The 16982-nt window shown below is 40.6% G+C and overlaps 1 protein-coding gene and 1 pseudogene across 1 annotated transcript; both read left to right on the top strand.

Moving 5' to 3' along the window:
• Positions 1–1756: 1756 nt before the first annotated feature.
• LOC126079816 (olfactory receptor 4B1-like) lies at positions 1757–2686 on the top strand. Its single transcript, XM_049891189.1, has one exon. It carries the CDS (start codon positions 1757–1759, stop codon positions 2684–2686), a length of 930 nt encoding a protein of 309 aa, XP_049747146.1.
• Positions 2687–11127: 8441 nt separating this feature from the next.
• Positions 11128–12057, top strand: LOC126079820 (olfactory receptor 4X2-like; annotated as a pseudogene).
• The last annotated feature ends 4925 nt before the right edge of the window (positions 12058–16982 follow it).

Consider the following 16982-nt stretch of genomic DNA (forward strand, 5'->3'; position numbering starts at 1 on the left):
TCATTATCGGAAACCCTGGTGGCGTAGTGGTTAAATGCTATGGCTGCTAACCAAAGGGTCAGCAGTTCGAATCCGCCAGGCACTCCTTGGAAGCTCTATGGGGAAGTTCTACTCTGTCCTATAGGGTCACTATGAGTTGGAATCGACTCGACGGCACTGGTTTTGTTTTGGCTCATTATCTATGTATATTTCTTACAGATTTAGAAGATCTTTTTTATACTGGGATTAGTAAGCTCTTGTCATATGTTTTAAGTACTTTCCCCATTGTGTCATTTGTGTAACAATTTTGTTTATGCTTTGTTTCCCTCTGTTCACCTCTATGACTTTGGTTTTCTACGTTGGTTTTGTTCTTTGCAGTCCAGAGTGCATTTTTAGTTCTTCACAATTACTGCATTTCTGGGAAATTTCAGTATAAAATCAGAGACAAGATGAAAAACAATGGGATAAAAATGATAGCAGAGAATCAAGGTGCTCATACTATTTCTTCTGTATTTCTCTTGGATCATATGTGGTGAGAAAAATTCCCAGTGTGGCCCCTTGCTCTTTATTCTATAGAATATTGTTTTGAATTATGTGATATTGTTAGCTTGAGGTGTATATTGCATTCTATATTTTTTCAGTACACAATGAGTTGGTTTAGATATATAACAGGTTCTCTTTATGTATTTATTGCAGTGAAATAACATAGAGGAATCCTCACTCTTGTTATTGTATTCTTAGCTGCTGGTTACAAACCTGCAACCAGAATAAGCAGGCTGGCCAACCATAACAATCACCTCTGAAAATGAGCTCGTTTAGCTCAGTATCTCTCAGCAAGTGGTGGCAGCACTGAAAGTAACAGTGGGATGATGGAGACAAACTAAGTTGAATTCTTCTCAGAGTGTCTCAGTATTTGTCACATAAGCACAGTTACAGAAACTGCAAGACTGGTGAAGGAAACTGACCTGAGTAAATCGAGGACTGGGGTAATTGGGAAAAGAAGAAAGTACCGAGAACTTCCTGGAAATGGAGAATTATCAGTGGGAAGAGGATTCCGTGAGGCATAAATGAAGGAAACAAAGGATTCAGGAACAGAAGTATGCCATGGAGATCCCCTAGCTGGAGAGACATTATCAAAATGCAAGGAGATAATAAAAATCTAGGCTATTAACTTGAATAGTTCTCCAAATTCAGAATTTCCTGTGGTGAATTGGGAAGAGCCCTAACCAGAAAGCCTGGTTGTCAGTCTCAGAATTCACCACTCTGTGTGATCTTGGGTGAGAACCATTTCCCTTAATTTTCTAAAAGGCACACTGTTTTCAGGTTATTAATATTCAATGCTGAATGAGTATATTGGCTAAATGAATGATTGAGTGATGTGTATTTGAAATCATTTTACACTCTGTAATAATTGGGAAAAAATTGAAAGAATATTCTTTTCTAAGGCAACATTGGAGTCTCTTGGTGATGCAAATGGTTAACACACCCAGCTGTTAACAGAAAGGTTGGCAGTTGGAGTCCACCCAGAGGCACCTCAGGAGAAAGGCCTGGTGATCTACTACTGAACAACTAGCCATTGAAAACCCTACGGAGTACAGTTCTTCTCTGACAAATGTGAAGTTGCCTTGAGTTGCAATTGACTTGACACCATTTCTCTTTTTGTTGTTGTTGTTGTTGTTGTAAAATGTTGTAAGTGAGATGAATTGGTATTACAGTTTTTATTTGTTTTATTGCAGCTCTCTCACTCCTAGGCATCTAGCACACCTGAATGGGATCCATGACCAGTAAAAATAACGTGACTGAGTTAATTATCACCGGCCTTTTCCAGGATCCACAGGTGCAGAGAGTATGTTTTGTGGTGTTTCTTCTCCTGTACCTGGCCACGGTGGTGTGCAATGGCCTCATTGTGTTGACAGTCAGTGTCAGCAAGAGTCTGCGTTCCCCCATGTACTTCTTTCTGAGCTACCTGTCCCTGGTGGAGATCAGTTACTCTTCCACTGTTGTCCCTAAGTTCATCACTGACTTACTTATCAAGATCAAAACCATCTCCTTGGAGGGCTGTCTGGCACAGATATTCTTCTTCCACTTCTTTGGTGTGACAGAGATTCTCTTGCTCACAGTGATGGCTTATGACCGCTACGCGGCCATCTGCAAACCCCTGCACTATACAACCATCATGAACCAGGCTGTGTGTCACCTTCTGGTGGCTGGCTGCTGGCTGGGGGGCATAATTCACTCCATGGTTCAGATCCTTGTCACTGTCCAATTGCCCTTCTGTGGCCCCAATGTAATTGACCATTACTTCTGTGACCTCCAACCCCTATTCAAGGTTGCCTGCACTGATACCTTTGTGGAGGGTGCTATTGTGTTGGCTAACAGTGGCTTAATCTCTGTTATATCTTTCCTCATCTTGGTATCTTCTTATGTTGTCATCTTAGTCAACTTGAGGAATCATTCTGCAGAGGGAAGGCGCAAAGCTCTCTCTACCTGTGCCTCCCACATCACAGTGGCCATCTTGTTCTTTGGACCTGCCATCTTCCTCTACATGAGGCCATCTTCCACCTTCACTGAGGATAAACTGGTGGCTGTTTTCTACACAGTCATCACCCCCATGCTGAACGCCATTATCTACACACTCAGAAATGCAGAGGTGAAAAATGCTATGAGAAGGTTATGGGATAAGAAGGTGAACTCAGGAATAGAGTGAAAATGAAAACACGAAAAAACAAAATACAACAAAAACAAAAAACAACTCACAAACAGGGTGATCAACTTTGAGATCTGATTTTAGCCAGCCATGAAAGAAGAGAGAAAAAGTTAACCTGTTTATATTTTTCTTTTTATGTTAGGTGAGCTATGTTTACTCCATGGTACCAGTTAAAGCCCTGTCGTATTTGTCAACATTTTGGAGAATTTCAGATATTAGGTTACTTTCCTTCTTTTCTTCAGTAGTCTATAGTGCAAAGTGCATAGGTTTTAGGGAGAGGTCACCTAGACTAGAACCTCCACCCTATTGTCTACTAACTGTGTAATCTTGGATTCATTCACTTCACCTCTTGGTGTTAGCATGCTGTGGTATGTGGAAATATTGTGACACTCAGAGACAGAGGGTCGTGTATTCCTTTGTTTCTCCTTACTGGTGGGACTTTGAGGGAGTCCCAGAAAGTCTCCTCTGCTTCATTTGGTGACTCTACCCCATTAACCTGCTTCCAAATGCCTGAAATTCCATAGTAGGAACTTCATTTCATGGGTAAGGGGAATTGTTAGACTCAAATGTATCTGGGAGGCAAAATACAATAAAACTTTAGTAAACATTAATATCTTAGCCACAACAATTTTATAAGACCCTTCTGTTTCTATGCACTGAGGTAAAGAGAACAATGCAGTCAGAAATTCATTCAGTTATAACACAAATAACACAACCTGATGAAAAATGACTTAAGCCAAATCCAGTCTGCCACCTAATGCTTGTGAGCTAAGAATGGCTTTTACAAAAAAAAAAAAAGGATACTATTTCATGACATGTGAAGTTTATGTGAATTTCAAAGTTTAGTGTCCATAAATAAAGTTTATTAGATCAGAGCCATGCCCATTATTTTACGTGTTATCTATGGCTTCTTTCAAGCTGTAGTGGCCAAGGTGAGTAGTTGTCATAGAGACTCTATGGTGGCAAAACCTAAAATATTTACTATCTGACCCTTTACAGAAGACCCTGGCTTAAGCTGTAATGATATTTATTGCTTTCTCAACAAACATGAAGACTGGGGATCAGTGGTTCTGGGGTTTGTTTGTTAATTCTATGATGTTGACTCACTGGGTTTGCGCCTCTTCAGTTCTTTTGTATGTTTCCTCATGGATGCAAGATGGCCACAACAGCTCTTTAATGAGGGGAGGGAGGGGCTTTCTTTTTATGAGGGGAAATATTTCCCAGAAACTTTCCAGCACAATTCCTCTTATTTTTATTGGCCAGAATTAGGTCACATGTCCACCACTAGATGCAAAGAAGGATGGGAAAGTACATATTGGCAAAGAGGAATATTATAGGTTTAGGCCAGAGTTGTGGGTTGAATTGTGTCCACTAAAAAGATATGTTGAAGTACTAACCTCTGCACCAATGAATGTGACCTTGCTTGGGGAAATAGGGTTTTTCTTTGCAGATTATTATCAGGTAAGTTAAGGAAGTCATACAGGAGGAGGGTAGGTCCTAATCCTAATCTCTTTTGAATAGTATTTTATTAAAAAGAAGGACAGACACAGAAATGGAGTCACACACAGAGGGAAGACATTGCATGAGGATTCACCTACAAGCAAAGAAATGCCAAGAAATGCCTGGAGCTATCAGAAACTGAAGGAGACAAGGAAGGATCTTTCTTTGGAGTTGACAGAGACAGAGGATAGCCCTGATGATGCCCTGGATTCTAACTTCTAGCCTCCAATCCGTTGCCGTTGAGTTGATTCTACACATAGCAAAGCTATAGACAGAGTAGAACTGTCCTATAGGGTTTTAAAGGAGCGGCTGGTGGATTTGAACTGCCAAAACACTCCAGTACTGTGAAAAATAAATTTCTGCTTTTAAAGCCCTCCGCTTTGTAGTATTTTGCTATGGCATCTGGAAACTTAGACAACCAGACATAAATTTTTCACCTGGCTTGGGCACATTGCTTCTCAAACAACATCAAGATTCTGTCATTAAGGAAGGATAAATGCTATGGCTGCTAACCAAGAGGCAGGCAGTTTGAATCCGCCAGGTGCTCCTTGGAAACTCTATGGGGTAGTTCTACTCTGTCCTATAGGGTCGCTATGAGTCGGAATCGACTCGATGGCAGTGGGTTTGGTTTTGGTTTTGGTCTGCCACAGGGAGTTTGGATGGAAGTTGTCATGGATTGAATAGAGTCCCCCCAAAATATGTGTCAACTTGGTTAGGCCACAATTCCCAGTATTGTGTGGTTGTCCTCCATTTTGTGATTGTAATTTTATGTTAAAGAGGATTATGGTGGGATTGTAACATCCTTACCCAGATCACATCCTCAATCCAATGTAAAGGGAGTTTCCCTGGGCTGTGGCCTGCACCACCTTTTATCTCTCAGGAGTTAAAAAGGCAAGGGGAATGAGCAGAGAAGGGGGACTTCATACTACCAAGAATGCAGTGCCAGGAGCAGAGTGCATCGTTTGGACCCAGGGTCCCTGTGTGGAGAAGCTCCTAGTTTGAGGCAAGACTGCTGAGAACACTGACAGAGAGGGAAAGCCTTTCCCTGGAACTGGTGCCCTGAATTTGGACTTATAACCTACTAGACTGTGATAGTATAAATTTCTTTTTGTTGAAGCTAACCACTTATGGTATTTCTGTTATAGCAGCACTAGATGACTAAGACAGAGGTGTTTTCTTGGAGGATGGTGCCCCTGGACACAATGACAGAGTTGAGGGATTTGACTCTGGGGCTGGACTGACCGATTGAAGCTCAACTCCACCACTTGGTGACTGTATAACCTCAGGCAGTGACTAAACTCTCTTGATTCAGTTTCCTTGGTGTAGAATTTTGGTGCCAAGTTCAAGAACCATTTTCTTTAACATCACAGTTTTTCTGAGAATGAACCCTGCCTTAATTTCTCTCTGGAAGATAAAAAAGGTGTGGGGGAGGGGCGATTAGAATGTGAGTGCCTGGGAATTATAAATAGAAAACTATCCTTGGAATCCTCAAAAGCAGGGAATGAGTGTTGGTCACATATACATCCCTGTACCTAGGGTTCTGGGCCAATTCACTACAAATAAATTCACCAAACAGCAATTTGCCAATTTAAGAGAATTATAACATGGCTAACTTGCTGAACTTTAGATGCACCAAAAATGTGTTTCTATTAATTAACCCTTTATAAATTTTATAGCACTTGGTTTCACTGAGACTTGCAATAAGCTTTGCCTGTGGAGGGATTTTTGTTCATCTTGAGTTTCACTTTTCTTGAAAATAATCAATATCCAGGATTTTATATATGTTTATTTCTCTCTTTCAATGAGTTTTCTATTCAGGCATGAGTCCAGATAAGCATTTGGGAGTCCTCTTACTATGGGAGGGAGAAGGAGAAACCAACGTTGAGGAATACCAGCGATCTCCGTCCCAGAGCCTGGGCACGAGTTCAGGCAGTCTGACTCCCAGGACAGATGCCTCTCCCATGGTGGCTCCTTATTCCAGCTAGGGTTTATTTTTTAATGGAGGTAAATTTTACCTCCGTTTACAGACCATACTCATGCACAGTCTGATGAGTTTCGACAATTTATATGCCCATGTAACAGCATCCCAACCCAAACACAAAGCATTTCTATCACTCTGGAAACTTCTCTCATGACCCCTTCCATGTAATCCCCACTCCCCACAGGCAACCACTGATCTAATTTCTGTCGTCACAGATTTAGCCTGTTCATCAACTCATATAAATGAATCATAAAGCATGTACTCTTTTGTGTGGCTTCTTTCGCTCGAATTAATGTTTTTGAGATTCATTTATCTTGCAAGTTCCAGGAGTTTGTTCCTTTTATTTGCTGAGTAGTATTCCATTTTATGAATACACCAAATTTATTTAATCCATTCTTGTTGATGGACATTTGGGTTGATTCCTGATTATGGCTATTATTGATAAAAGCTTCTATAAACATTCTTCTATGTTCCCATTTTTTAAAAGCATAAATTGATAGGGTCATTTATTTTACTTGCTAGGTAAATTTTCACAACTTAATTTAAAAAATCTGCACAGCTTTTATTGTGGTGGAAGTTAATTAGAACTAGACAAGAGAAGTCATATTCAATGGGTTAATCCTCATGGGTTAGTTAGGAAAATAAAATCAACCTTTTCCACCAAACCTTATTTATTTATTGTGCTTTAGGTGAAAGTTTACAAGTCAGTCTCTCATACAAAAAGCCATACACATCCGGCGGTGCACTCCCAGCTGCTCCCCCCTTAATGAGACAGCACATTCCTCCTCTCCACCCTTTATACCCCATGTCCATTCAACTAGCTCCTGTCCCCCTCTGCCTTCTAATTTTGCCACCAGACAGGAGTCGTCTGCATAGTCTCATGTGTCTACTTGAGTCATGAAGTTCACTCCTCACCAGCATCATTGTCTATTTCATAGGTCAGGCCAATCCCTGTTTGTAGAGTTGGTTTTGGGAGTATTTCCAATCTTGGGCTATCAGAGGGCCTGAGGACTATGACTGTCAGGGTCCCTCCAGTCTCAGCCAGACTGACAAACCTAATTTATAAGTTTAGGTGAATAAATACTGTTTTCTACCACAATATTTTAGCAGAAGCTGTTTTTCTATAACAAACAGTCATAGAATCAACTTTATGTTTCTTTATCAAATATTTCAATATAAAAAAAGACTAGATGACAGACTTTCATAGAAACTCAACTTCATGATGATATGTTGCAGAATAAATTTAGGTTTAACTTAAATTTTTGGAGCTTTTATGTGAATATTTGCTAAACTTCTTTGAGTATTTCTATACAAAGCTAATGGTTAATTCAGCTTTCACATTCTTAAAAGCAATTGGGTGAAACTTCTATCTTATGAAATCTCTCATAAAAAATTTCCTATTAGTCATTAATTGACACTTGTGGCAATCTTGATTCAATTGTAATTCTCATCAAGGTTGAATCAACATTTTTTTTTTAGTAAAAATGGTGTACAGCATGTTGCATTTTACAAAGAGCTCTTATGACATTTCAAAAACATTTCATTATGGAAAATTTCAAACATACACAGTTGTGGTCAGAGCAGTGCAACGAACTCCCATGTACTCAACATCCAGTTTCACTAATTACCAATTCAGGGTGAATTTTGTTTCATCTATACAGGGCATCTCAACGGTAGCACTACTGACATTTTGGGTCAGAAAATTCCTTGCTTTGGGGGCTGCCCTGTGCATTGTTGGATGTTTTGCAGCATCCCTGCCCTCTAGATGCCAATAACACCTGCACCCTCGCTCATCTCCTCTTTCTCACCTCAGGTCGGGTTGTGACAAACTGAAAACATCTCCCGACATTCCCCTATATCTCCTGGGGGCAAATCCCACCCAGTTGAGAACTACCGATTTATACCCTTGTGGACACCAAAAGCAAAGAGAAGTACTATTTTGGTTTCCTGACACTTGTGGTCTCTATTCCTTGCACTCACCCTTTTGAGTAGTGTCATTTCGTATAAAGCCACATGAGGAAGTTCATGACAAGGACGAGTTACATCTAATTAATCTCTGAAAAGAATAGAGTCCCATACAGAGTAAGTGCCCTGTGAACATTGGGTGAATCTAATTTGTTCATATACTCTATTTATTTCTGAAGTTGTTGTGTCCTACAAGGAAGTTTGAGATATTAGTAATCAGGTCCTGCTTCTCATGAGGAGGGTTGCCTGATTAGCAAGGGGAAAAGGGTACAGCTCTCTGGGGGCTGACTTTCTCTCACCCGATATCTGACCTTCTCCCCTGGTGTCTCTGGAGCAATTTCAAGTCAAGGCTAAGCTGCCAGAGTTCGTTTTTCTCTGTGGAACAGCACAGAGACAAAGGGGAGGGAAGTCTCCTTTGCTCTTGTCTTAAATCAGGTGGAACTGAAACCCCAGTGACTTAGTTTCAACATTCTGACTCTGAGGCTACAAGGGGAGCAGATTCTCAGCCTTGTGACTCTGGCAAGACAGGTATCTCAGTTTGATGGCTCTGGATTAGCTCACTGGGAAACCTGGGTGAACCTGGGTGAGAGCTGTTCTCAAGGCATCATTTGCACCTCTGTGGTCAGAACAGAAAAGGTAACTGTGGTGAGAACAGCAAAACCATGGAGGCTCTGGGATGAGATTTTTGTCTTGTGACCATGTACTTCTTTTGCATGTGGTGATTATTCCACTTTGAAAGCAAAAGGAATGTGGCAAGGAACACATGGCATTTTCCAAAGTGCTTTCACATTGATCCAGTCTTTGACTGAGTTCCTTGTGGACGAAAGCTTAGTGCTAGGCCCCTGGGTTCAGGACTGGAGGAGACGCATTCTTGTTTCCGGTGGCGGGGGGGCTTTGTTCCTTCAATATTTAATGAATATCTACTATGTACATAGTACTGTGCTAAGATGGCTAACCCCCCCCCCCAAAAAAAGCAAACACCAAACCCACTGCTGGTGAGTCGATTCGAACAGAGTTGAACTGCCCCATAGAGTTTCCAAGGAGCGCTTGGTGGATTTGAACTGCCAACCTCTTGGTTAACAGCCGTAGCACTTAACCACTATGGCACCAGGGTTTCCCTAAGAAGGCTAGGGAAGATATATATCCAATGGTTATCCACTAAGTCATTCATTTTATCTACTTTACCTCTTGCCAAGTTGATTCTGACTCATGGCCACCCTGTGTGTGTCAGAGTAGTGCTGTGCTCCATAGAGTTTTTAATGGCTGATTTTTCAGTAGTAGGTTGACAAGCCCTCCTTCTGAGGAGCCTCTGGGTGGACTCAAACCTCCAGACTTTTGGTTAGCAGCCGAAAGCATTAAGTGCTTGCACAACCGAGGGACTCCTTATCTACATTATCTGAACGATATTGTGGCAGACACTTCAGTAGATGGTGCGGTGGTAAGATATATCTCTGCCCTGAGGAATTTCACAGTTCAGTGGGACAGATGACCACATGAAACTATAATAATTCAGTGTGGTAAGTGCTGTGATTCCAAAATGCCCTGAGAGAAGAGGAGGTATTGATTATAGGGGCCTGTGGATTGGGAAGATGGATTTCCTAGCTCTGAGAGGAATCCAAGACGGTATGGAGGCTGGGAGACTAACACCTCGGTTGGGGCTGGGAGTAGAATTTAGGACCTCTACCTGTGAGGTATATGTTATTATCTTTATCTTACAGTGAGGACTCTGTAGCTCTGAGAGGTTAAATAACTTTTTAGATATCAAATAGATATTACCTGAAGAATCCTGGATGTGAACCCAGGAGTCCAGACTCCGAGCAGTGCTTTCTTCCATCAATGACTTCTTCATAAATTTTCCCTGTTGACCTGGGAGTCTAGGGCTGTTCTCTGACCTCTCTCTTCATCTCTGTAATAATAAACTCTAGCAGTGATTTCCTTCTGCCTCATGGTGCTTAATCATCTAAGCCTGTCTCAGACACTGAGGGAAGAAGTTTGTGGTATGAGTGGAAGTCATCTGGGTCCTGGTCTGAGGTCTGCCTGGAGTCATTGTACAAACAGCTGTGCTAGCATACACAACCTCAGCCACGTTGGACGAGCCACCTTGAGTCCAGCATGGACAGGATGGTCTGCAAATCAGTCAGTGAACAGTCATGGTGATGCCCTAAGGTGTCTGGAAGGCTGAGCTGTGGTGAAAGACGTGGCAGGACAAGAGTGGGCACAGGAGGGGTGGTTTGGACCTTTGATGCTACTGAGGGGCATATATATGGAGGAAATGAAGGTACCAGTGAGAAGAATTGTGTAGGGTTTGAGCTAGACTCTTGGAAACGCAAAAGTCATCAAGTGGCCAAGGGTAGAAGGAGAGAATTAGGAGAAGAAGCAGATGTAAGAGGGGAGAATGAGTATCAAGAATGCTAGCATGCAAACCAAGGAATCAAAGGGAAGGTGATGACTGGAAGCTGCAGGTAAAAGACAATTAAAAACCTTCAAAGGAGATAGGAAGACATCTAAAATGGAGATAGTAACACTGTCCTTTTTGCCCCACATGGTACCATGAAGCATTAACCTACTAACAGGTTTCCCCTTTTCTGGTCTGTTTCCATTAGTCCAACCTTTACTTACAAAGAGATTTTACTTTCCAGCTGACTAGCATTCCCAATGATTCCCCATCATCCACAGGATATACTCGAAAGTCCATAGCAGCCCTTCATAAACTGGTCCCAGACTCTGTCTCCAGCTTCATCTTTTCCTATTCTCCTCTTTACTCCAGGCACACATGGTACATTTTCACAGATTTGCACTTGCTCTTCTGCCTTCTTAGATGGCTTTTCTCATTTTCTACACATAACTAACTCCTACTAATCTTTTGATATCACAAGCTTCTAATACATGCAAAGGATCATTATAAAATTCACCCACTGATCTCAACCAAGGAGTCTCTTGTTTTGTATCTTTTCAGATCACTCCACTCAAACTACCACCTCCTGGTGGTGACTTCATGGCTGACACACACAATGTGACTGAATTCATTTTTCTGGGACTTTCTCCCAATCTGGAGGTGCAGAGAGTTTGCTTTGTGATATTTTTATTCTTGCACACGGCGATTGTGCTGGGGAATTTCCTCATTGTGCTCACTGTCATGACCAGCAGAAGTCTTGCTTCCCCCATGTACTTCTTCCTCAGTTGCTTGTCCTTCATGGAGATCTGCTACTCTTCTACCACAGCCCCCAAACTTATCTCAGACTTGCTGGCTGAAAAGAAAGCCATATCTCTGTGGGGCTGCATGACACAGGTTTTCTTCATCCACTTCTTTGGTGGCACTGAGATTTTCCTGCTCACTGTGATGGCCTATGACCGCTACGTGGCCATCTGCAAGCCCCTCAACTACACTACCATCATGAACCAGCAAGTGTGTGCTGTCTTGGTGGGAATGGCATCGGTGGGCAGTTTTGTGCATTCCTTTGCCCAAGTCCTTCTCATCTTCCACTTGCCCTTCTGTGGCCCCAGTGTGATTGACCACTTCTTCTGTGACCTGCTTCCTCTTCTCAAGCTTGCCTGCTCTGACACCTTTCTCATTGGTCTGTTGATGGTTGCCAATGGGGGGACCCTGTCTGTGATCAGCTTTGTGGTTGTCTTAGCCTCCTATGTGGTTATCTTGCTCCATCTGAGGACTTGAAGCTCTGAGGGGCGGCGAAAGGCCCTCTCCACCTGTGGGTCCCATATTACTGTGGTAATCTTGTTCTTTGGGCCCTGCATCTTCATCTATCTGAGGCCTTCTACCACTCTGTCTGTGGACAAGATGGTTGCTGTGTTCTACACAGTGATCACTCCTCTCCTCAACCCTATCATCTACTCCCTGAGGAATGCTGAAGTGAGGAAGGCTATGAAGAGGCTGTGGATCAGGGCAATAAATGTGGATGAGAAATAGAGAGTGAATATTGGCTCCTGGGTTTAGAACAATGCTTAGTTAATGGAAAACTTGGAAAGGGCAGAATGTGTTGAAAAAAATAAGTACACAGTACTTGTTAGTGCTAGGGTTATTCTATCTTTTGTCAATATTAAAAAACTTCATTTTAATTGCTTATAAAATATATTCACTTATGGATGTACTGTAAGTTAATTAGTTACTTTTCTGTTGTTCAATGTTTAGGTAGTTTTTAATTTTGTACAACTATGTATAATGCTAAGAAGCCCTGGTGGTGCAGTTGTTAAGCGCTGGGCTGCTAATAGAAAGGTCAGCATTTGGAACGTACCATATACTCTGGGGAGAAAGATGTGGCAGGCTGCTTCTGTAAAGGTTACGGCTTTGGAAACCCTATGGGTGGCAGTTCTACTTTGCCCTACAGAGTTGCTATGAGTCAGAATTGGCTAGATGACGTGAGTTTTTTTTGGTTTTATAAATAGCACTGTGGTAAATATGATTGAAATCTTTTAACTGTACTTTTCATTTTCTTTTAGCCTCACTTCCTACAGTGAATTTTCTGCGTTAAAGGGTATAAAGAATCTGATATCAAAACAAACAAACAAACAAACAAACAAACAAACAAACAAACAAACAAACAAACAAACAAACAAACAACCCCAAACCTGTTGCAGTCAGGTTGATTCCGACCCATAGCCACTCTATAGGACAGAGTAGGACTGCCCCATAGGGCTTCCCAGGAGCAGCTGGTGGATTGGAACGGCTGACCTCTTGCTTAGCGTGGAACTCTTAACCACAGCCCCATAGGATATTCTAAAAACAACAGCAATAAAACAAACAAACAAACAAAAAAAAAACAAAGGAGAAAGCTGGTAGATTTCACTACATAGAAATGTAAAGCCTTTAAACACCAAAAATGTCGTAAATAAGATTCAAAGCCAGTTAAACATGAAACAACACCCTCATGAAAAAAAATGGAAAGCAATAAGATGTATATAAAATTTGCAAAATATTTTTAACTTTCTATTTTAAAATAATTTCTAAGTTACAAAAATACTGCAATAATAGCATAAGGAATTTCTGTATACTTTTAAACCATATTCCCCAAATGTTAGCATTTTGCCACATTTTTCTTATCATTCATACTCTCAATAGACAGAATTTTTTTCTACAGTGCTTAAGCTAAGCTGTCGACATGATGCCTCTTTACCTCTAGACCCTTCAGTGAGTAATTCCTAAAACCGGAGACGTTCTCTGGCATAAGTACAGCATGACTATCAAAATCAAGAAATTAACAATGATACATCTCTATTATCCATTCTATAGACCTTTTGCTCCACTAATGCCCTTGATCTAGTCCAGGACCCAATCCCAAATCACATGTTGCTTTTAGTTATTATATATTTTTAATCTGGAACAGTTTTTCAGTCTTTCTTTGTCTGTCATGACCCTCACACTTCCAAAGAGTAAAAAAAGAAAACCAAACTAATTGCCAGTCGAACAGATTCCGACTCACGGCAACCCATGTGTTTCAGAGTAAAACTGACTCCTTAGGGTTTTCAATGGCTGTGATCCCCCAGAAGTACATAACCAGGCCTTTCTTATGAGATGCCTCTGAGTGGGTTCGAACTGCTAACCTTTCAGTTAGTAACCAAGTTTACAGACAGTAATTTTGTAAAATATGCTTCCCTTTGGGTTTGCCTCATGTTTTATAGATTAGACTCAGGTTATGTATGTTTGGCAGCAATACCACAGAAGTGATATTGTGTGCTTCTCTGGTACGTTATATTAGGAGGCACAGGATGTCAATTTTTGCCATTACTAGTGTCCCATTACAACTTTGAGCAATTGTTTAAAGTTGTGTCTTCCAAGTTCCTCCATTGTAGTTACTTATTTCCCTTGTGGGGAGATACTATAGAGTCCCTGGGTGACACAAACAGTTAACTGGTCAACTATTTACCAAAAGGTTGGTGGTTTGTACCCATCCAGAAGTGCCACAGAGAAAGCCCTGATGATCTGATTCCAAAAAAGATCACAGCCTTGAAAACCGTGTGGACTGCAGTTTTACTCTGCAACATATGGGTCTCCATGAACCAGAATCAACTGGTATGGTTGAATTGGGAAGATACTTTGACAGGTAAATATTCTACTTGTCATAAAAAAAAAAAAAAAAAAAGAAATGTTTAATTACAGTTTCCCATTCTGTCAAGAGCACTCTAACAGGAAAGGTGAATTGTTACAACCTTTCTGAGAATCAATTTAACACTACCCATTGGAGCCTTGTTGGCTCAGTTGCTCACAGCTTGGCTACTAACCAAAAGGTGGGTAGTTTGAATCCACCAGCCACTCCTTGGAAACCCTATGGGGCAGTTCTACTCTATCCTGTAGGGTCATTATGAGTCAGAATTGACTCCATGGCAATGGTTTTCTTTTTTTTTTTAGTACCTTTAGCTGCTTTCATAAGATGTGAAAAAAAAAAAAAAAACCAGGAAACTGAAAAGGTACATGTGAAAAGTTTCATTCCCTTCCTTTCTCCATTCCTCCTTTCCCCTCTTCCCTGTCACTGCCAGGTAAACATTTTTCTTAGTTTTCTATTTTCCTTTCAAAGTCTCTGTAAGCAAATATAAGTTTATATATATATATATAGATATACAAAATATATATTCCCATTTATCTCCATCTTTTACATGAGTGATAGCATACAGTATAAGGAGATACAAAACTTTCCTTATTTAACAATGTATCTTGAAGGTTTTTCTACATTATTATTATTATTTGCAGGTTTGTGGTACTCAATGAATGGATATATCATCCTTTAATTAACCAGCCTTCTACTGATAATATATTGGATTTTTCTTGAATAGTACTACAGTGATTAACCTTGTGGAATTGCTGGATTAAGTGTGTGTATTCCTTGTAATTTGATAGATATTACCAAATTGCAATTTGTAGCGATTGTACCAATTTGTGCTCCCATCACCAATTTTGTCTTTCCTGCAAAATGAAATGTTAGACTTTTGGGTTTTTGCTGATCTAATAGATGAAAAATGGCAGCTCAATATAATTTACATTTCTTTTATTTCCAGTGAGGTTGAACATCTTTTCATATAGCTAAAGGCTATTTGTATTTTCTGTGAACTGTCTGTTCCTATCATTTTCCCATATTTGGGTTATGATTCTTTTTATCATTTTCTAAGAACTATTCATAGATAAAGATTAATATTTCTGGTATGGTTTTTTCTTTGGTTTGTCATTTGATGTTTGACTTTATGATTTTTTTTGACATACAGAAATTTTTTTTTATAATTTTTGTTGTGCTTTAAGTGAAAGTTTACAAATCAAGTCAGTCTCTCACATAAAAACTTATACACACCTTGCTACACACTCCCAATTACTCTCTCCCCAATGAGACAGCCCACTCCCTCCTTCCACTCTCTCTTTTCATGTCCATTTTGCCAGCTTCTAACTCCCTCTACCTTCTCATCACCCCTCCAGGTAGGTGATGCCAACATAGTCTCAAGTGTCCACCTGATCCAAGAAGCTCACCCCTCATCAGCATCCCTTTCCAACCCATTGTCCAGTCCAATCCATGTCCAACGAGTTGGCTTCAGAAATGGTTCCTGTCCTGGGCCAACAGAAGGTCTGGGGGCCATGACCACTGGGGTCCTTCCAGTCTCAGTCAGACCATTAAGTCTGGTCTTTTTATGAGAATTTGGGGTCTGCATCCCACTGTTCTCCTGCTCCCTTAGGGGTTCTCTGTTGTGTTCCCTGTCAGGGCAGTCATCGGTTGTAGCCGGCTACCATCTAGTTCTTCTGGTCTCAGGATGATGTAGTCTCTGGTTCATGTGGTCCTTTCTGTCTCTTGGGCTCGTAATTACCTTATGTCCTTGGAGTTCTTCAGTCTTCTTTGATCCAGATGGGTTGAGACTCATTGATGCATCTGAGATGGACACTTGCTAGCGTTTAAGGCCCCAGATGCCACATTTCAAAGTGGGATGCAGAATGTTTTCTTAATAGATTTTATTATGCCAATTAACTTAGATGTCCCCTGAAACCATAGTCCCCAAACCTCTGCCCCTGCTACGATGGCCTTCGAAGCATTCAGTTTATTCAGGAAACTTCTTTGCTTTCGGTTTAGTTTGGTTGTGCTGACCTCCCCTGTATTGTGTGTTGTCTTTCCCTTCACCTAAAGTCATTTTTATCTACTATCTAGTTAGTAAATACCCGTCTCCCATCCTCCCACCCTCCGGCCTCTGACGTGCAGAAATTTTTGCTTTTTTGTGGTTTGTTATTGTTGTTTTCCTTTATAGCTTCTGGAATAGCCAGAACCACACTATTTCTTATTATGGCAGCTTTATGAAATGCTTTAATGTCTAGTAGGGCTAGCCTTTTTTCATTGCTCTTATTTTCAAAATTTTCCTGGCAGTTTTTTTTTCCATATGAGCTTTAAATTTAATTTCACTTCTCTTCCTATTCCACCTCCAAAAAAAAAGAAAAAAAAAACTGTTATAATTTTGATTGAAGTCACCTTACATTTATAAATTTATTTAGAAAAAATTGGCATTTTTATAAGTAGTCTTTGTATGCAGAGCCATGGTATGCATTTTTATTTATTTCTTTTGTGTTTTTCAATAGTGTTTTAAAAGGTTTCTTTCTTCCTTTTATATGCTTTATCTATTTCATTTGTTTTAAAAATTTGTTTATTGATTGATTGTAGTGAACTGATTGTTCTCTGTAAGTGTGAAAGCTACCAATCCAACATATTATTTTTTTTGCTGCACATGTATACCTTTCAATGCAAATTGGCATACAACTGTCATACAGTAGACTCAGCAAGTCACCACTCCATCCTTGAGCATTCTGATGAGCACATTGCATAAAAATCTTACTCTGAAGCAGAGGCAATGTTCATCTTCAGGATCAGCCAACGT

This window comes from Elephas maximus, chromosome 7 (assembly GCF_024166365.1).
Source record: "Elephas maximus indicus isolate mEleMax1 chromosome 7, mEleMax1 primary haplotype, whole genome shotgun sequence".
Classification (NCBI taxonomy): domain Eukaryota; kingdom Metazoa; phylum Chordata; class Mammalia; order Proboscidea; family Elephantidae; genus Elephas; species Elephas maximus.